Here is a 21,412-nt window from a genome sequence, read left to right as displayed (position 1 = left end):
TCAATAGGCCTTCCTGGGTTCATATGGCAACCAAGAGCCAGTGCCGTCATCCTTGGCCCACGAGGCATCACTGAGGGTGGCGGCTACACTGCCAGGGTCCTCCGAGGGCACAGGTGATACCTTGACCCCTGGAGTCTCCCCTGGGGATGTCAAATATGTGTAACTGGAGGGGTAGCTGGATGAGGGGCTGTACGAGGCACCAGGGTAGTGCACCTCTTCCAGGGGGTGTAGAGAGTAGGGCTGGGAGCCGGACAGGGTGGATCCTCCACTACGGCCAGGTATCAGCCGATAGAGGGAGGTGCTGTCGGGGTCAGGCGAAGCCAGGCCAGAGGAGGCTGTGGTGGGCACTGGGCCCTCGGAACACAGGACCTCATCCTGGCTCACTGAGTGTCCGTCAGACTGCTCCCAAGAGTCTCTCTTTTGAGGGAAGACAAATGAGAACAGTGAGGGGAAGGTTAAGAGCGCAACACAGATCTACTGTATTCACATAATACTCAGAGGTTGTGATGATGAAACAAATATGAAAGTAATGGAGAAGCATTTGAGAACAGACTGGGGTCTTTTACAACTTAAAGGTCTTACACTTGACTTGACCGTAAGGGGAGACCTTTACGTTTTATAAGACAGCAGCTCAAATGCACTGTGACACACTAAAGGAAGACTCTCTCACTCTCTGTCTCTCTTTCTTGGTATTATTTTTGAAACTGTCTCTATAGCAGTTAAGGTGAAATGTGTTTGTACCAGGAGGAGATTTGATGATTCCCCAGGGAGAGGTGGTAGCAGATGAGGTAGAGACGAGGTGGGGAAGAGGGATCCTCCGCTGGTAGAGAAGGCTGTGGCACCACGGTAGTCCCCAAATGACTCGGGTGTATAGTAGCTGTCAATATAGGCAGGGTAAGTGGAGGGGTGGTCGAAGGAGAGGGCCTTTCCCCCCAGGGCTGAGCTGTAGGGATCTGAGGAGTACTGTTTAGTGGACGGGCTGAAGTCTGAGTCAGTCAGGTAGGGGGGCCTCCTCATGCTATAGTAACCAGGAAGCATATGGGATCCTGTAGAAAGAGTAGAGGTGAAGCTTCCAGTGTAACAGTGGAATCCCCCCCCCCCCCCCCATAATATATACAATTTAGAAGATACTTTTATCCAAATAGACTTAAATTACTGTGTGTCCATACATTTTAGTATATGTGATCCCAGCCAGACTTGAACCCATGACCCTGGCGTTGCTAGCGCCAAGTTCTTACCAATTGAGCTAAATAGGAGTAGGTATATTTACATATGAACCCCCACATACTGTATGCTGTTGTAAAAGCTTCAGCCATAGTGAGTATTACAATAGGCTCCAACAATAGACTCACCTGGCATCTGCACAAAGGCTGCCTGGGAATTACTTGTCCCAGCCTGCTGGTGAGACAGAGACTGATGAGTACTACCTACCACACTGGCACTGCTTTGTGTGTGTGTGTGTGTGTGTGTGTGTGTGTGTGTGTGTGTGTGTGTGTGTGTGTGTGTGTGTGTGTGTGTGTGTGTGTGTGTGTGTGTGTGTGTGTGCATTATGCAAAACAATGCACTGAACTTGGATCAAGCACACAATTCCGGTGAGACAGAGTGAGAGGAAGTAAGCAATGAGCATGAGAGAGAATGGGAGAGAGAGAGACTGAGTGAGACCGAGGGGGAGGGAAGGAGGCGGAATGGAGGGCAGGCAGGCAAATGTTGTGGGTAAAAATTTGAATGTAATTTGCCAATTCGCCATTGGGATGTGCCCTACCCCCTCCAAGTGCCATTTCCCTAGTGAGTACACATTGCTTGCTCTTTGGGGTTTTAGGCTTGGTTTCTGTATAAACAATTTGTGACATCTGCTGATGTAAAAATGGCTTTATAAATAAATGTGTTTTGATACACAAACTAGTATACTACAGCACAGACAGAATACAGAGCCAATACTGACTGGGCCTGATGGCTGAGAAGACATCACACCTGCAGAGTTGGACTGGTTATTTAATTATACAATACCTATCTAAACACTTGACTAGTGAAAAATATTTGAGCGTTAAATGGACTTGTATTTTCCAATTACTCTGAGTAGCAATGCATGGGCAAAATGACCCCAGTCTATCATTCCGTTTAGAATAAATCAATTGTCTTTCCAGTTAGTGAATTTTATCCAAATCACCACCAAAAATTCTCCTTCACACAGGTTTTGTTATTTTTCTAAACTGTTTGGACGGTATGATTACAGGGTAATAGCAGAACTAGGTAAATTCCCTCATGTTCTGCTGCATGAACCATTTGAAATGGTGTCACATAAACTGTCATAAGACACACATGTGAACCAAGCTTTTCAGCCAGCCAACAATGACCAACCATATATCTGCAAGATGTGTGTGAACCAAGCTTTTCAGCCAGCCAACAATGACCAACCATATCTATGAGAATACAAATATATGTCAATTGACAATACATCAGTTTATTTAAACAGTCCCCATTCCCAATGAGAGTGAATGAAAAAGAGTCGAGCTCTTTGTGATCAGTCATCAGACTGACCTGTCACCCAACTGAAAACGAGCAGCCATTTTATGATTTGGTGGTGGCTGATGAAAGGAGCTTGTTGTCTTTCCCTGTTTGATCTAGGCCTGGGTTTAGAGATGGCCTAACCTCAGCTTAACTGCCTGGGGCCCAACAATGGCTTGCTTGTCTGAAATGATCTGCTGGGGAGAAGGCTAATAGCATTGGCAGGTGTGTCTGATTTCAGGATTCTGATAGGTGACCTGCTAGTGCTTACCACAGAAAGCCCAGCAGGGATGTAGCCTAGTGTCAACTGAAGCCTCTTGGGAACACACACGTTCACTCTCTCACACACTCTCTCCATGGCTATTTCCTTTGTGTGGTCGGTGGCGGTCGCGTTGATTGTTTAATTGAAAGAAAGACGATACAGAGTGTAAATAATCGGAGAGGCTACGAGGGAGCGAAAGACCGAAAAGGGAGAAAATGGATGGGAGCAAAAGAGGACAAGCCGAAAAGTAAACTCACGTTGAACCTGGGAACACTTGTCTGTCTCTGTCTCTTCTCTGCCAGGAGGTCTTTGACAGTGTGTTTGACCCTGACACCCTGGTACACTCTTTTGGAGTATTCTGCAAAGAAACCACGCCAGAGTCATAACCTGTTTATCCAGAGAATATAATTAGGGATCATTGTTATGATAATGTTATTAAACAGTTGACCTGTATGTATTGGTCAATATGTTAGTAGCCTACAGGCAGGATTCTCTCTCTCTCTCGACACATTGTACAATCAAATGAGTCATTAAAAGAAAAGGAACATCTGCTCACTCTAGTAGCTCCAATGTAATCATTTCTTCATCAGGGTTTCAAATGAGACAACGTGAATATTACCAAGAGCTGCGGGGCTAAATAATACTTTTTTTGGCAGCATATTTTCCTCAGGACTGTAAAAATAAAAGATATATGATACAGAAAAGTCCCTATTTGAGATATTATATTAACAATGGCTACAACGTGCATTGGATTTGTCCAATCTTTCATCCCTTGTGATGTTCTAGTTTCCATACCATGAGATCATGGGAGAAGTTAGATGGAACCCACACTGCCATATTATTTAATTTCAGGTAAAATAATTTTAGATAATACAGTCTAAAAGAAGCAAGATACGCCTAAACAAAATCAAATCAAACTTGTCAGATGCGCCGAATACAACCTCACCGTGAAGTGCTTACTTACAAACCCTTAACCAACAGTGCAGTTCAAGAAAGAGTTAAGAAAATATTTACCAAATAAAATAATAATAAAAAGTAACACAATAAAATAACAATAACGAGGTTAGATACAGGGGGTACCGGTACCGAGTCAATGTGCGGGGGTACAGGTTAGTCGAGGTAATTTGTACATGTAGGTAGGGGTGAAGTGACTATGCATAGATAATAAACAGCGAGTAGCAGCAGTATAAAAACAAAGGGGGGGGGGTGGGTGTCAATGTAAATAGTCCGGGTGGCCATTTTGATTAATTGTTCAGCAGTCTTATAGCTGGGGGGTAGAAGCTGTTAAGGAACCTTTTGGTCCTAGATTTGGCGCTCCGGTACCGAATGCCGTGCGGTAGCAGAGAGAACAGTCTATGACTTGGGAGTCTTTGACAATTTTTTGGGGCTTTCCTCTGACACCGCCTAGTATATCGGTCCTGGATGGCAGGAAGCTTGGCCCCAGTGATGTACTGGGCCGTACATCAATGATACAACAGTGATGTCAGCAGCCATTCTAAGAAAAGGTTAGGCTATTTCTTGCTACTCAGAAATGTTACACATCCATAAAAAAAGTGTCATGGAGAAGAATTTGAGAAATAAATTAAATATTGACATGGAAAATGTCATTTTGATTTATTCAGTTGGCTAACGATGAGCCCTAGTGGCTTTAACTTCAAAGTGACCAGATACCAGTAATATAATATGCTAAACTACCTACCTTAAGCCAAAGATGTTAAGGCATTGAACAAATGCCATAGGCTAATCCATCAGGACACAAAACATACATGTTGTTTTTCCTCAGTTGTAACCTAACATGGCTTCAACGTCAATGAAATCTATAATAAGGACTTAGCCAAGCTCTTTTATACGGCCCCTAAACGTAAACTATTCTTGTTTTAAGATGTTTTGCACAAAGGCCTTTCCATGTTGAGATGAAACATGAGAAAATATACTATACCGTACCCTCCATGAACGCGCCTGCTTCCATCGTGGAGGCCTAGTTATCCACACAAGGATCTTAAAGGGTGTTCTCTTAATGTCTCCAGGAGTTGAAGTGGACAGTGTTCATGATACCAAACTTCAGCCCCTTACAAACTAACTCTGTACCACTCCTATAGAAGTTCAGATGTGATAACCCAGTCATTGAAGTGCCTCTGAGGCAGTCTTTTTGCTTTGTGTAAATGCAAATTATTGGCTGGACGTTTTTTAAAATAATTTGCATCATTATTCCAGATTAGACAGAGAGAACCTACTTTACCATCGTACTGATGCAGGGGGATGTGTTTTGGAATTTGTTTTGGTGATGGTGTTGATGATGAGAAAGAAGACGAGACCGGTAAGAGAAAGAGGAGGGCAACAACTTTTGATGACGAATACTCCAACATCATTTTTTTTTTTAAGCCCTAACTGAAAAGGCAGGCTTGTTCACCTGTCAAGCTACAGTATATCTCACAAAGCCAACTTGTTCTAGTAGAGGGGGTTTCCCAGGACTCAAACGGCTGTATGTGGGTAGACCTGATGACCCCACACTGGGTAGGGGATTAAACAGGTGTCCAATATGAATCTCTGGTAAAAGTCCTGTGTGCTTTATTATGTCAAATATATGCATGCATGACTGTAATTCGCTTGGGTTAAAAGGTTGTCCTCTAAATGGCATATATTTTATTATTATTATTATTATTACCGTACATTTATTTTCCAGGATTTATTCAGATATTTCGGGATTTGAGGATGGCTGTCCTGTGTGTAATGCCATTGTAACATTGGAAATGGCTGAATGTTTATCCAGGTCCTGGGAAAAGTTCTCTGGGCTTTATAATTGGATGACTTATTAAGATCATTGGTCGGTTTTCTACCATGGCTGTCCTGTGTGTAAAACTGTTGACATTGATTGGTAATGCATGCCAGTGGGTCATGTACAGTAGTAGTGAATTACAGTGTATGACACAGGGGTGTTAAACAGGAAAGGGAAGTTATTTTTGGAGGGGTTAAAAGGGAAAGGGGGATACCATGTCGGTTGTACAACTGAATGACTTCAACGGAAATGTGTCTTCCGCATTTAACCCAACCCCTCTGAATCAGAGAGGTGTGAGGGGCTGCCATAATCGACATCCACGTCTTCGTGGGTTAACTGCCTTGCTCAGGGGCTGAACGACAGATTTTTTTAACTTGTCAGCTCGGGGATTCGTTCCAACAACTTTTCGGTTACTGGCCCGACACTCTAACCACTAAATGACCTGCCGCCCGACTAACCGTTTTTGTAACCCCCTGCAGGGGGGGCCTATGTAAAAAGCCCCACCTCTTTCCACAGAAACTGACATTTCAGGCTTAGTGAATCATTATAGTTTCAAGCGGCATTTCTGTTTTCATGGGAACATTTATAATCAGGTTAACTAACTCCACCCTCTCCTAGAGAGAAACCCTCTGCCCGTGCTCTGTGTGTACAGTTTGATAACGCAGTGCCCTCTTTATCTCGCTCTGGTGACACAGAGCTGCAAAGGCTAGTGGCCACTGTCTGCTGGTTTGCAGAAGAAGCAAACATTGAACAGACTCAATAGCAATGGAGCCTGGGCACCTCAAACCTGTGCATGTTTGTTAATATGATACATGTTTTGTACCCACTGTAATTGGGTCATGGTTGATGTGGGGGGGGGGGGGGGGGGGGGGGGTGTAGAGGCCTGTGTGTTAGAGGATGGCCTGACAGACTGGAGTATAGCCTCAGGTGCTGGGTGTTCGTTATTGTCTGAGTGGTACATCGACAAGTGCAGTTGCGTTCAGACGGTTAGGTGGGAGTCGTCGATAAGAGATGCATCTCATTCAAAATAACAGTACAGTATTAAAAGCACAACTTGACCTTATCTCTGCTCCAGTTCTTTCCATGGCAGGCAGAGACAGACAGAGAGACACAGGTAGGCACAAGCAACAGTCATTGCAGGACTTGTTCTTCAGTGACTTTATTCTATAGACAATTTCTCAGGTCAGTAGGGACAGGCATTGGCTCGGGATGCTTCATGGCGGATCCAATATGGTGGGGTGAACAAAATGGACTTTGACACGCAGCCACCCGCGTCCTGGGCAGCTGAGGAGGAGGAGGACGGCAGGAGGAGGCGCAGGAGGACATTCACGCTCCTGACCTGTCAGCACCCTTAATTAAATACAGGAATGAGCACTAACTAGGCCTGCAGGCTCTGTGTGTCGATGGCTATCGGAGCGAGGAGGAAGTGGGCAGAGGGAGCGGAGGCAGTGGGACATGGTCCACACCTACGACAGGCCAGGCAGCCTTTGAGGTTTAAGAGAGGCTGGCTGGCAGCAGAACACAACAGATGAACCTGTGACATCAAACTCTCTTTATAGTTAATAATTTGATTATGGCTTTGTAGTTTGTCTTTGGGGCACAAAGTGACATGGGTGTAAACTAAATGGTTTAAAAAAGATTAATAATGAATTGATTCCTTTCTCACCTGGCCGTGGTCTTTGACTTCAAAATGGACGTTGAAGTCTTGAGGAGAGTGGTGATTTGTGTTGTGATGTGGGCTTAGCTCAGGTGCGAGAGAGTGTTGATGGCAGAGAGAAAATGTAACTTTTTGTGTTTTAGGACCTTTTCTTGTTGCAGTGGAATTTCAACTTCTTATCAAGGAGTAGCAGTGGCTTCAAACATGTTCCCTTCTCCAAAAGAGGGATGTCATCAGAGGGAGAGAGAGAGAGAGAGGGATGGTTGTGACTGACATCGTAAAGAGACAAACAACCGGAGGAGAGATCAAAGAGCATCCTCGAACATAGAATGAGAGAAGGGATGGAGACAGACCAGTTAATCATTTTTGGAAAACTGACCAAAAAGTCCCTAACGTTGCAGCATCCATCTTTAATTAAGGCCACAACAACACAGGCATCTGACACTCATTCACATATCAGAGCGAGACATCCTCTGATAGTCAATCCACAGGATGTAAAGTATCTGTTGCCTTTAGCCTATTTTTTTATCATAAAAACCACATGGGAAAAAAACTAATTTCAGAAACAAAGGACCCTTATTACTTCGAAAGCCCACATCAATGGATCCCTGATTAAAAAAAAACAGCCTCAATAGACCTACAAAAGGATATTCTCAGTCAATGTCAGTGCCATCTCTTCTCTAGTCTCTTTTAATCAGTGGAGGGTACTGAGAGTACTGTCTGGCCTATAGTGCAGGCTACTGTCTGGCCTTAGGCTTATAGCAGGTGGGGTACTGTAGACACTACAGGACTGACACCTGAGGCACACTGGGCCCTGTATCTGTCTGACACTACAAAGGAGCCAACAGGAAATCCCATCCTGACTCCTTCCTGGCTACGGGTCAATCACTGTTCTCTCCTTCCTGGCAATGGGCCAATCACTGCTCAGGATTCAGTATGCTAAGGCTTTCTTATTCGACCTACAGTATATCACCACTAAACTAGATGACCATGGAGATATATTAGTCAAAATCAACAAACCAGCAGGTTAGACGGCTGTAAGAACCATATATTTACGAAACATCGGCTCTCGGACCAACTGGCTCCGAGACAGCTTCTACCCCCAAGCCATAAGACTGCTAAATAGTTCATTAAATGGTTACCCGGACTATCTGCACTGGCTCTATCTTCCACTGACCCTATGCACACTCACACTCCTATATATACACAGTATATAGACACTCACTCACACACGCTACACTGACACTCTCACCCCCTCCCTCCCCACACACACACACTTTTATACTTATATGCTGCTGCTACTCTGTTCTTTATGTTACTCTTATTATTATCTATCCTGATGCCTAGTCACTTTACCCTGCCTCCATGTACTTACACCACATGGCCAAAAGTAGGTGGACACCCTTTCAAATTAGTGCATTCTGCTATTTCAGTCACACCCGTTGCTGACAGGTGTATAAAATCGAGCACACAGCCAAGCAATCTCCATAGACAAACATTGGCAGTAGAATGGCCCGTACTGAAGAACTCAGTGACTTTCAATGTGGCATCGTCATAGGATGCCACCTTTCCAACAAGTCAGTTCGTCAAATTTCTGCCCTGCTAGAGTCAACTGTAAGTGCTGTTATTGTGAAGTGGAAACATCTAGGAGCAACAACGGCTCAGCCACAAAGTGGTAGGCCACATACTCTCACAGAACGGGATCGTAGAGGGCTGAAGCGCATAAAAATCGCCTGTCTTCGGTTGATACACTTACTACAGAGTTCCAAACTGCCTCTGGAAGCAATGTCAGCACAATAACTGTTTGTCGCTTTATGAAATGGGTTTCCATGGCCGAACAGCCGCACACAAGCCTAAGATCACCATGCACAATGCCAAGGGTCAGCTGAGTGGACTCTGGAGCAGTGGAAACGCCTTCTCTGGAGTAAAGAATCACGCTTCACGATCTGACAGTCAGACGGACTAATCTGGGTTTGGCGGATGCCAGGAGAACGCTACCTGCCCAGATGCATATTGCCAACTGTAAAGTTTGGTGGAGGAGGAATAATGGTCTGTGGCTTTTTTTATCGTTCAGGCTAGGCCCCTTAGTTCCAGTGAAGGGACGATCTTAACCTTACAGCAACAATGATATTCTAGACGATTCTGTGCTTCCAACTTTGTGGCAACAGTTTGGGGAAGGATCTTTCCTGTTTCATCATGACAATGCCCCCTTGCACAAAGCGAGGCCCGTACAGAAATGGTTTGTAGAGATCAGTGTGGAAGAACTTGACTGGCCTGCACAGACCCCTGACCTCAACCCCATCGAACGCCTTTGGGATGAATTCTAATGCCGTTTGAGAGCCAGGCCTAATCGCCCAATGTGCCCGACCTCAGTAATGCTCTTGTGGCTGAATGGAAGGAAGTCTCCACAGCAACGTTCCACAAACTAGTGGTAAACCTTCCCAGAAGAGTGGAGGCTGTTACAGCAGCAAAGGGGCAGTGGCAACACCATATTAATGCCCATGATTTTTGACAAGCAGGTGTCCACATACTTTTGTTCATGTAGTGTATCTACCTCATACCTCGTGCCCCTGCACATTGATTTGGTACTGGTTCTCCCTGTAAATAGCTCCATTCTTGTGCATTTTATTCCCCTTGTGTTACTATATTTTTCAATTTATTATTCATTTTTAACTCTGCACCGTTGAACAGTTTGTAAGCAAGCATTTTCCGGTAAAGTCTACACCCGTTTTATTCGGCGCATGTGGCAAACGACATTTTCATTTCATTTGACGATTTACGAGTCGTTCGTTCACTCATTAACTCATTCATTTAGAGCAAGACAAATTATTAGAAAATCGTCATTGCTGTCCGTTGGTTGACTAGTTTCTATGATCTAAAGACAGTGGTAGAGCACATACATACAGTAGATGACATCTGCTGATTACGTTCATTGACGGATTAGTTCAGGAAACTGCCCCTAAAGGCAATCACACATCTGCCAAGTTTCTATGGTCAGATGACAACGTGTTGCTATCCTTCCATGGTGTTGTCGTTGGGGAGCCAAGCTAAGGGCAGATCCTGACAGAATAGAATCATGCCTAACAACCTACCTGTTTATCCAAACCCGGGTAGATAGGTGTCGTCATCCAGCTGAGAATACTGTAGCATCACCTTTTCCCAAAGGTGTGTTACTGTTAGTTACCCGTGTTATCTCACTTGGGGATGATGTCAGAGACAACTGTCACCTCACCTGTAGTGGTATTATGTTCCCTTAGTGACCACACCCAACAGTTGAGGAGTCAATACTTGCTTACAATAACATTACATGTGTCCGTCTGTTTACCTCTGCTTGGGTGATCTGATCAGTGCACACTCTGTTGCTATGCTGTATCACTCATACAGTTGTGTCATCCTATTTATAAATCCTAGGTATAAATACTGTCATTGGATCACTCATGGGCCTTTGGATCTGAGAGATGAGGTAGTGTTGGGTGACAGGGCAAGATAAATAAACATCGGGTTTAGGAGCTTTAATTTCAGTCAACCTATTTCTCCACTGTCGACGTTCTGCGTTAAAACCAGTGTAACACCCAAGTTATTGATATACTGTACAAGGTCATGGAGAACTGTAAAATATCCCTCTAGTTCTATTTTACCTTCACTAGGTGTCAGTATTCCCCTTGCTTACAGTAGGCTAAATCGGTCTGACTGTCTCAGATGGTTAAACAGGGAGCCACAAGACCAAGCCACAAGCCACACGGTTTGATATCCGAACCAGGAGGCCACATGCCAAAATCCAATAGTCTTCTGAAGTACCTGAGCACAGCCTTTGCTTATGGAACTTTTGAATGAGCCCCATGCATGTTGCTCACAACGTATTCTCTGCATCCAGAATCCTGTTGCTTTCCAGGAAACTGCCTGGGATATGTTGACCATATGAGAGAGGTTATGGTGGTGGAGCCTGGGAGACGAGGCTCTGTCTGTCTCATCCATTGTGTCTAGATGACGCACACAGGCACGCATGAACACACACACACGCACGCACGCACGCACGCACGCACGCACGCACGCACGCACGCACGCACGCACACACACACACACACACACAGTCTGGAGTTACAATCAGGAGTCAACCACGACCTCAACCTGCACCGTCAGCCTCCATCACCTAATCTCTTAGGCTTACGGTTAACCTCAACATCCTCTCATAACAACAAGCTGTAAATACACTCCATTCACTCCATTCTTATGTTTTCATTCCCTCTCTACGCCATCATCTTTCCTCTTCCTCCTCTGATCCTTGATCTCTTCTTTCCTCCCCATCCCCCATTTTCACCCCCAAAGTTGATTATATATTATTATTTCAAAAGAAATTGTTAAAACAGTCCTGTATTGTCAATGAACGTTGGTGTTAGGTATTGTGCAGTATACAGTAGATTCTCATTGTTCACTTTCGAGGTTCTGTGATGACTGCTTCCGTGGTTTCTGGGATAGCGATCATTAATAAACATCCAGGGGACCAACAGACGGACGTCACAGCATGAGGAAGTGACTGAAAGGTCAGCCATGGCGCTGGGTTCCTGGAGGAGAGAACCAAGCCAGGAGAAGTCAAGTCTGGTCCTTTCCTTCCCATCATAAATAAGCATAAGTGTTAGCTGCCTTACTGGGCTCTGGACTCCAACTCAGCGACCAGGAGCTAGCTAAACCTTATGACACTACCATCTGTGGACTGCTCTCTCTCTCTCTCTCTCTCTCTAAGTCTCTTTAAATCCAAGTCTCTTTAAATCCCTTCGATAGCTTTCACAGATAACAAGAACCTACTCATTGTCTATCATTGTCTCCCCATGCTCGGCCCGCTTTTGTCATTCGACTCGGGCCGATTTCTTTATTTTCATTTATTTGTCTTATTTTTCTCCACACCAAATACAAACATACACGTACGAACAGCAATTTACAGACGCACATAAACAACTACATCTCCTCTGCCCAGATCTGCACCTCACTGTATATAGATTTTTTTTTATTGTGTTATTGACTGTACGTTTGTTTATCCCATGTGTAACTCTGTGATGTTGTTTTTGGCGCACTGCTTTGCTTTATCTTGGCCAGGTCGCAGTTGTAAATGAGAACTTGTTCTCAACTGGCCTACCTGGTTAAATAAAGGTGAAATAATATGCTTACACCTCCATCACTCGTTATTGTTTGCCACATGGCCTTAAATTGTACCAATTCGTTTTTCTCGGTCGCCCATGCTATTTTAATAATTCATTATTAGATTTTTACATTTTGTTAGTGATGGCGGATTAATTGATGTCCATGTTTTTAATATACTTTTTTTTTTCAAGATGAGTGATGAGAAGAGAATCGTCCAGCTCATGTCAGGTCTTGAAATATGCAGACAGACGGATTAAAAGTAACTTTACATTGCAATACTTCTGACAGACAACTATCTAGCGCCGACCATAACTTTTGGACTTTATAGCATTCCCAGAAAGCATTGAGTATTGAATCACTGTTAGTTTTAAACTTAAGACATCTGACTCTAGTGTTGTCCTGTAGAATTTGTGAATTTTGTCTCTTGTATAATAAATTATATGCAATAGTTTATACTGGATTAAGCGCACATTTCTGTGAACAGTAATTTCATTACTGTCTTAGAATGGCGTCGTAGGGGATGGCTACCGTTTTAAAGGCTCCTAACCAACTGTGCTATTGTGTTAGTTTTTTTCGTGTTGTTTGTAACTTATTTTAAAATTATTTTGTACATAATATTGCTGCTACCATCTCTTATGACCGAAAATATCTTCTGGACATCAGAACAGCGATTACTCACTTTCTATAACGAGTCTGACGCAAAGGATCTACTGCTTTCTCGGGAATGGGCCCAAATCCCCAGGCAAACTTAAATCTGTTTCACCTCATTTCTACCAGCATGTCACATGTGCAACCAGATGGAAAACAAACTCTAGTCCACCTTTACTCCACACACAGAGACGCATACAAATCTGTCACTGGCACTCCATTTGGCAAATCTGACCATAATTCTATACTGCTGATTCCTGTGTACAAGCAAAAACTAAAGCAGGAAGTACTAGGGACTCGCTCATTACGGAAGTGGTCAGATGACGTGGCTGCTACGCTACAGGACTGTTTTGCTAGCACAGACTGGAATATGTTCCGGGATTCATCCAATGGCATTGAGGAGAATTCCACCTCAGTCATCGTCTTCATCAATAAGTGCATCGACGACGTTATCCCCACAGTGACCGTATGTACATATTCCAACCAGAAGCCATGGATTACAGGCATCATTCGTATCGAGCTAAAGGCTAGAGCTGCCGCTTTCAAGGAGTGGGACACTAATCCAGAAGCTTATAAGATATAAGATATAGGAGAAACAAGAAAGGCGCATTCCCGTTTAGGCGCATGGCTGATGAATGGAAATTTCCACTGGCCACTGATTGAAAGTGCTGTATCTCCCTCATTTTTCAGATTAAAAGCCGGAAACAATGCCTAAAGACTGGCCACATGTAGAGGAAGTCATAGAGACCGTGAACTGGGTCCTAAGTCTTTGTATGGTGGATAGGCTTTCAATGGAAAAACAGCCTTTCAAAATAATAGTACTTCCTGGTTGGATTTTCCTCGGGTTTTTGCCTGCCATATCAGTCCTGTTATACTCACAGACATTATTTTAACAGTTTTGGAAACCTTAGAGTGTTTTCTATCCAAATCTACTAATTATATGCATATCCTATCTTCTGGGCCTGAGTAGCAGGCAGTTTAATTTGGGCACGCTTTTCATTCAAAATTCCGAATGCTGCCCCCTACCCTAGTGAAGTTAACAAACCTCCAAACGAGCTTCAATGCCATACAACACTCCTTCCATGGCCTCCAACTGCTCTTAAACGCTAGTAAAACTAAATGCATGCTTTCAACCGATCGCTGCCCCCACCCGCCCGCTCGACTAGCATCACTACTCTGGACGGTTCTGACTTAGAATATGTGGACAACTACAAATACCTAGGTGTCTGGCTAGACTGTAAACTCTCCTTCCATACTCATATTAAACATCTTCAATCCAAAATGAAATCTAGAGACAGCTTCCTATTTCGCAACAAAGCCTCCTTCACTCACGCTGCCAAACATACCCTCGTAAAACTGATTATCCTACCGATCCTCGACTTTGGCTATGTCATTTACAAAATAGCCTCCAACACTCTACTCAGCAAACTGGATGCAGTTTATCACAGTGCCATCCATTTTGTCACCAAAGCCCCATATACCACCCACCACTGCGACCTGTATGCTCTCATCGGCTGGTCCTCGCTACATATTCGTCGCTAGACCCACTGGCTCCAGGTCATCTATAAGTCTTTGCTAGGTAAAGCTCCGCCTTATCTCAGCTCACTGGTCACCATAACAACACCCAACCGTAGCACGCGCTCCAGCAGGTATATCTCACTGGTCATCCACAAAGCCAACACATCCTTTGGCCGCCTTTTCTTCTAGTTCTCTGCTGCCAACGACTGGAACGAATTGCAAAAATTGCTGAAGTTGGAGACTTATATCTCCCTGACTAACTTTAAGCATCAGCTATCTGAGCAGCTAACCGATCGCTGCAGCTGTACACAGCCCATCTGTAAACAGCCCTTCCAATCTACCTACCTCATCCCCATATAACTTTTTTGCTATTTTGCACACCAGTATTTCTACTTGCACATTCTCATCTACACATATATCACTCCAGTGTTAATTTGCTAATTTTTAATTACTTCGTTACTATGAGCCTTACCACCTCACGCCATTTGCACACACTGTAAATATACTTTTTCTATTGTGTTATTGACTGTGCGTTTGTTTATTCCATGTGTAACTCTGTGTTGTTGTTTGTCGCATTGCTTTGCTTTATCTTGGCCAGGTCGCAGTTGTAAATGAGAACTTGTTCTCAACTGGCCTACCTGGTGAAATAAAAAAAAATAAAAAATAAAAATTATACTTTTAAACTCGGACAAAACAGATTTGCTAGTTCTAGGTCCGAAGAAACAAAGAGATCTTCTGTTGAATCTGACAATTAATCTTGATGGTTGTACAGTCGTCTCAAATAAAACTGAAGGACCTCGGCGTTGCTCTGGACCCTGATCTCAAGACTCTACACTGGCTTCCTATTAAGGCAAGGGCTGATTTCAAGTTTTTACTGCTAACCTACAAAGCATTACATGGGCACGCTCCTACCTATCTTTCTGATTTGGTCCTGCCGTACATACCTACATGTACGCTACGGTCACAAGACGCAGGCCTCCTTACTGTCCCTAGAATTTCTAAGCAAACAGCTGGAGGCAGGGCTTTCTCCTATAGAGCTCCATTTTTATGGAATGGTCTGCCTAGCTATGTGAGAGAAGCAGACTCGGTCTCGACCTTTAAGTCTTTATTGAAGACTCATCTCTTCAGTAGGTCCTATGATGGAGTGTAGTCTGGCCCAGGAGTGTGAAGGTGAGCGGAAAGGCACTGGAGCAACGAACCACCCTTGCTGTCTCTGCCTGGCCGGTTCCCCTCTCTCCACTGGGATTCTCTGCCTCAAACCCTATTACAGGGGCTGAGTCACTGGCTTACTGGTGCTCTTCCATGCCGTCCCTAGGAGGGGTGCGTCACTTGAGTGGGTTGAGTCACTGACGTGATCTTCCTGTCCGGGTTGGCCCCCCCCCCCCTTTGGTTTGTGCTGTGGTGGAGATCTTTGTGGGCTATACTCTGACTTGTCTCAGGATGGTAAGTTGGTGGTTGAAGATATCCCTCTAGTGGTGTGGGGGCTGTGCTTTGGCAAAGTGGGTGGGGTTATATCCAGCCTGTTTGGCCCTGTCCGGGGTTATCGTCAGACGAGGCCACAGTGTCTCCCGACCCCTCCTGTCTCAGCCTCCAGTATTTATGCTGCAATAGTTTATGTGTCGGGGGGCTATGGCCAGTCTGTTATATCTGGAGTATTTCTCCTGTCTTATCCGGTGTCCTGTGTGAATTTAAGTATGCTCTCTCTAATTCTCTCTCTTATTCTCTTCTCTCTTTCTTTCTCTCTTTCTCTTCTCTCTTTCTTTCTATCTCTCTCTCTCTCGGAGGACCTGAGCCCTAGGACCATGCCTCAGGACCACCTGGCCTGATGACTCTTTGCTGTCCCCAGTCCACCTGGTCGTGCTGCTGCTCCAGTTTCAACTGTTTTGCCTGCGTCTATGGAACCCTGACCTCTTTACCGGACATGCTACCTGTCCCAGACCTGCTGTTTTCAGCTCTCTAGAGACAGCAGGAGTGGTAGAGATACTCTGAATGATCGGCTATGAAAAGCCAACTGACATTTACTCCTGAGGTGCTGACCTGTTGCACCCTCAACAACTACTGTGATTATTATTATTTGGCCCTGCTGGTCATCTATGAACATTTGAACATCTTGGCCATGTTCTGTTATAATCTCCACCCGACACAGCCAGAAGAGGACTGGCCACCCCTCATAGCCTGGTTCCTCTCTAGGTTTACTCCTAGGTTCTGGCCTTTCTAGGGAGTTTTTCCTAGCCACCGTGCTTCTACACCTGCATTGCTTGCTGTTTGGGGGTTTAGGCTGGGTTTCTGTACAGCACTTTGTGACATCAGCTGATGTAAGAAGGGCTTTGTGAATACATTTGGTTGATTTGATTGATTTAGCATCTGTTTCATCTGACCACTGTTTTATAGACCGAGTCACTGGTGCTTCCTGCTTTAATTTTTGGTTGGATTTGCCAAATGGAGGGCGAGGGAGAGCTTTGTACGCGTCTCTGTGTGGAGTAAAGGTGATCTAGAATTGTTTTCCCTTTGGTTGCACATTTAACATTTTGATAGAAATTAGGTAAAACTGATTGAAGTTTCCCTACATTAAAGCCCCCGGCCACTAGGAGCGCCACCTCTGGAAAACCATTTTCCTGTTTGCTTAAGGTGGTATACAGCTCATTGAGTGCAGTTTTAGTGTCAGCATCGGTCTGTGGTGGTATGTAGACAGCTACGAAAAATACAGTTGAAAACTCTCTAGGTAGTATAAAGTACCCCAAAAAATGTGAATACATACATTGTACATACATTTGAAGAATGACTGCCACTTAAGTACTGTGGTTTGTTTGTATTACCTTATCAATTAAAATAAAGTATAGTGGCTGTTGGGTGTCTACTTGGGGTGAGTGGGTCCTCCGAGAGATTGAAATGGGATGAGTGGAGGCCCCAATTAAAAAAAAAAACATGGACATTATGGTCATAAATGTATGTCTGTAAAGAGAAAAAGTATGCGGGCAAATCTGACCCACAGATTGACCCCTGTTAATCGTGCATGTGTGTAAAATCACTCTACTAGGGTTGTTATGCAACGTTATTGTATGGGTGTTCCAACTTCAGCCTCGGTTAAAATGCCATAAAAATGCGGTTAAGATATACTGAGACGAACCAAAGTATAGACTATCTAGCTCTTTGATATGGCGTCAGTTGCCATCTGTCTCCTATTTACTGTCAGAAATAATATTCAAATACCTTGAGGCTGTATAAAAGCCTTTCCAATAAAAAGGTAACTGGACTGGCCTGGTCTGCATATGACTGTCACTCTGAGGCCTTGGACTCTGTGTTCTTTCTACCTGACTGCAGCAGAAAAATGTAACAGTCAGTGAACCCTGGGAAGGAACGCACTCAGTTTATACAGACAGCCATTTTTATATGGCTATACTCGGACAGACTGACGGGGAGACTGGAAGGACTGATATGGAGGATATTGAGCTTATTGAGAGGACAGGGGAGTGAATTGTTCTTCCCGCTGCCTAGCCCACCAACACCAGCCTCATGCAGCCACACTGTGGAGGGGAGATGGTGGCTGTTTGTGTGTGTGCACATGTTCTGTGCTATATCCCACTCATGTCATACATTTCTAGGCTGCATCTGTATCCAAACACTTAGAAAATGTCAAAAGAAGGGAAAAAAGAGCTGCTGACTGGAATCTTCCTCTGCTCTGCCCACTCAGCCAGGAAATGATGGGATGATGCTCTCCTCTCCACCATCTGTCTCTCTGTCTGTCCCAGAGCAGCGTTCGTTTGGCTGCCATGGTAACAAACATTTCCTTGGAAGCCAGAGGCTGGAGAAATGCTAGGGCTTTTTACGTCCAAGACTTTGGATCGTGCTGCATGGTGACATTCTTTTATCAGATCAGAGACAGAACTTGGCTATTTTCTGCTGCTGCAGTGGCTCGGATACTAAGGCAGTGCTTTTGGAGATCTTCTCCCAGTTGTGTCTGGTCATTCGAGGTAGGCCGTCAATATGAAACATAATTTAAATAAAGGTTAAAAAAAGTCATGACCTAAATTCCTTGCCATGATTGGTCTTGTAGTGGTGCCTGGAGAAGTGGGTATACAACATTTTTGCCAACTGTCCGCCCAGAGAAGGAAAGGCACCCCGTGTGAAAAATGATATGACAAACAGTGCATTTGGAAAGTATTCAGACCACTTGATTTTTTCCAAATGTTGTTATGTTACAGCCTTACTCAAAAATGGAGTAAAAAAAAAAATTCCCCTGACCAATCTTCACACAATACACCATAATGACTAAGCCAAAACAGGTTTTTAGAATTTACATAAGTATTCACACCCTTTGCTATGAGACTCGAAATTGAGCTCAGATGCATCCTGTTTCCATTGATCATCCTTGAGATGTTTCTGCAACTTGATTGGAGGCCACCTGTGGTAAATTAAATTGATTGGACATAATTTGGAAAGGCACACACTTGTCTATATAAGGTCCCACAGTGCATGTCATAGCAAAAACCTAGCCATGCGGTTAAAGGAATTGTCCGAGACAGGATTGTGTTCAGACACAGACCTGGGGAAGGGTACCAAAACATTTCTGCAGCATTGAAGGTCCCCTAGAGCACAGTGGCCTCCATCATTCTTAAATTGAAGAAGTTTGGAACCACCAAGACTCTTCCTAGAGCTGGCCGCCTGGCCAAACTGAGCAATTGGGGGAGAAGGGCCTTGGCCAGGGAGGTGACCAAGAATCTGATGGTCACTCTGACAGAGCTCCAGAGTTCCTCTGTGGAGATGGGAGAACCTTCCAGAAGGACAACCATCTCTGCAGCACTCCACCAATCAGGCCTTTATGGTAGAGTGGACAGATGAAAGCCACTCCTCAGTAAAAGGCACATGATAGCCTGCTTAGAGTTTGCCAAAAGGCACCTAAAGGACTCTCAGACCATGAAAACCAAGATTCTCTGGTCTGATGAAACTCAGATTGAAACTTTTGGCCTGAATGTCAAGTGTCACGTCTGGAGGAAACCTGGAACCATCTCTACGGTGAAGCATGGTGGTGGCAGCATCATGCTGTGTGTATGTTTTTCAGTGGCAGGGACTGGGAGTCAGGATCGAGGGAAAGATTAATAGAGCAAAGTACAGAGAGATCCTTGACGAAAAGCTGCTCCAGAGAGCTCAGGACCTCAGACTGGGCCAAAGAATGGTAGACACTCGCCAAATACAGGTGAGCCAAGCTGTAGCACCATATCCAAGAAGAATTGAGGCTGTAATCGCTGAGTAAAGGGTCTGAATAGTTATGTAAATGTCATATTACCAGTTGTATTTATTTTCTTTGTCATTATGGGGTATTGTGTGTAGATTGATGAGGGGAAAAAATTATTTAATCCATTTTAGAATAAGGCTGGAAGGTAACAAAATGTGGAAAATGTCTAGGGGTCTGAATACTTTCCGAATACACTATACACTCTAAAAGACCAAAAAATGATAAATCCCATATTGGTCTTTCACAGTCAGGCCAACCCAAGCTGTTCTGTGCAATCAGGCTAATAGTAGGGCTACTTTTGAATTAGATAAATTACGCTGTCAGCTGATTCAGAAATTCACAGGGTTCTGATTTTTCATTATTTTTGCAAGTCACACTTTATTAATAGAAAACAACAAAATTGGATGTTCTACAACAATTCTACAACCATGCTTAATTAAACCACATTAGGAGATCACTTTTGAGGTCTGGAAAAAAATCTACGATATTTACAGTTTTGAGTATAGTTAATTCAACTGTGCAGGCACCTGCACTGTTGTTTGGTTAGCGATATTTCTGTTGTGCACTTGAGATCCAAATCAAATTGTATTTGTCACATGCGCGTAATACAACAGGTGTAGACCTTACCGTGAAATGCTTACTTACAAGCCCTTAACCAACAATGCAGTTCCCCGTAATGGGGGGGTCAATGTAAATAGTCTGGGTGGCCATTTGATTAGTTTAGTTGTTGAGTAGACTTATGGCTTGGGGTAGAAGCTGTTAAGGAGCTTCTTGGCACTAGACTTGGCACTCTGGTACCGCTTGCTGTGCGGTAGCAGAGAGAACAGTCTATGACTTGGGTGACTGGAGTCTTTGACAATTTTTTGGGGCCTTCCTCTGACACCTGACACCGCCTAGTATATACAGTAGGTCCTGGATGTCAGGAAGCTTGGCCCCAGTGATGTACTGGGCCGTTTGCACTACCCTCTGTAGCGCCATGCAGTTGCCATACCAAGCAGTGATGCAACCAGTCGAGATGGTGTAGCTGTAGAACTTTTTGAGGATCTGGGGACTCATGCCAAATCTTTTCAGTCTCCTGAGGGGGAAAATGTGTTGTTGTACCCTCTGTGTTGGTGTGTTAGACCCTGATAGTTTCTCGGTGATGTGGACACCAAGGAACTCAAAACTCTTGACCCGCTCCACTTCTGTCCCCGTCGATATAATAATAATCCTGATATCATTCTGCCAGGTAAGCATAGGCTAATTTCTAGCTATTTAACATTTAATTGAGAATGTTTTTGGGAAAGCCTTTCCATCTACCAGAAGACGGTTAGGCCTATCATTAGCCTCACTATATTTTTCCTGTTCCTTATTTGTTTGAAACCTGGACGTTTTACTATGAAGAATATCTTCGCTTCAATGTAGCCTAGCCAAAATCCCACCATAGAAACATGGAGGTAATCATTTTATAAAGACTTCCTCCTATGCGCTCTCCTGTTGTATTGGTTTTCAAATCAACTTTCTTTCATTGTCTAGCAGGCAAAGGCATTATCCTAGTCGTATTGGTTACCCATGATAGTTGTTCCATCTCTGTCCATGAAACTGCTCGCATGTGCAGTGCACATTTGAGAACGGTGTTTTCCCACAAATTGCATTTTGGAACATTTGCTTGTAGGCCTACTGCCGTGTGCACATTTC

The 21,412-nt window shown here is 44.1% G+C and overlaps 1 protein-coding gene across 1 annotated transcript in view; it reads right to left on the bottom strand.

Annotated features, from left to right (window-relative positions):
- c12h11orf53 (chromosome 12 C11orf53 homolog) overlaps window positions 1-21,412 on the bottom strand; it is a 70,956-nt gene continuing 49,544 nt past the window's right edge. Inside the window, exons 4-7 of the mRNA XM_039006185.1 lie at window positions 3,025-3,125; window positions 1,353-1,395; window positions 742-1,046; window positions 1-417 (exon numbers count right to left, since the gene is read on the bottom strand). Coding sequence (XP_038862113.1) covers window positions 1-417; window positions 742-1,046; window positions 1,353-1,395; window positions 3,025-3,125 — 866 coding nt within the window. The remainder of the gene's footprint in view (window positions 418-741; window positions 1,047-1,352; window positions 1,396-3,024; window positions 3,126-21,412) is intronic.

This window comes from Salvelinus namaycush, chromosome 12 (genome assembly GCF_016432855.1).
Source record: "Salvelinus namaycush isolate Seneca chromosome 12, SaNama_1.0, whole genome shotgun sequence".
Lineage (NCBI taxonomy): Eukaryota > Metazoa > Chordata > Actinopteri > Salmoniformes > Salmonidae > Salvelinus > Salvelinus namaycush.
This window is presented reverse-complemented; position numbering and strand designations above follow the sequence as displayed.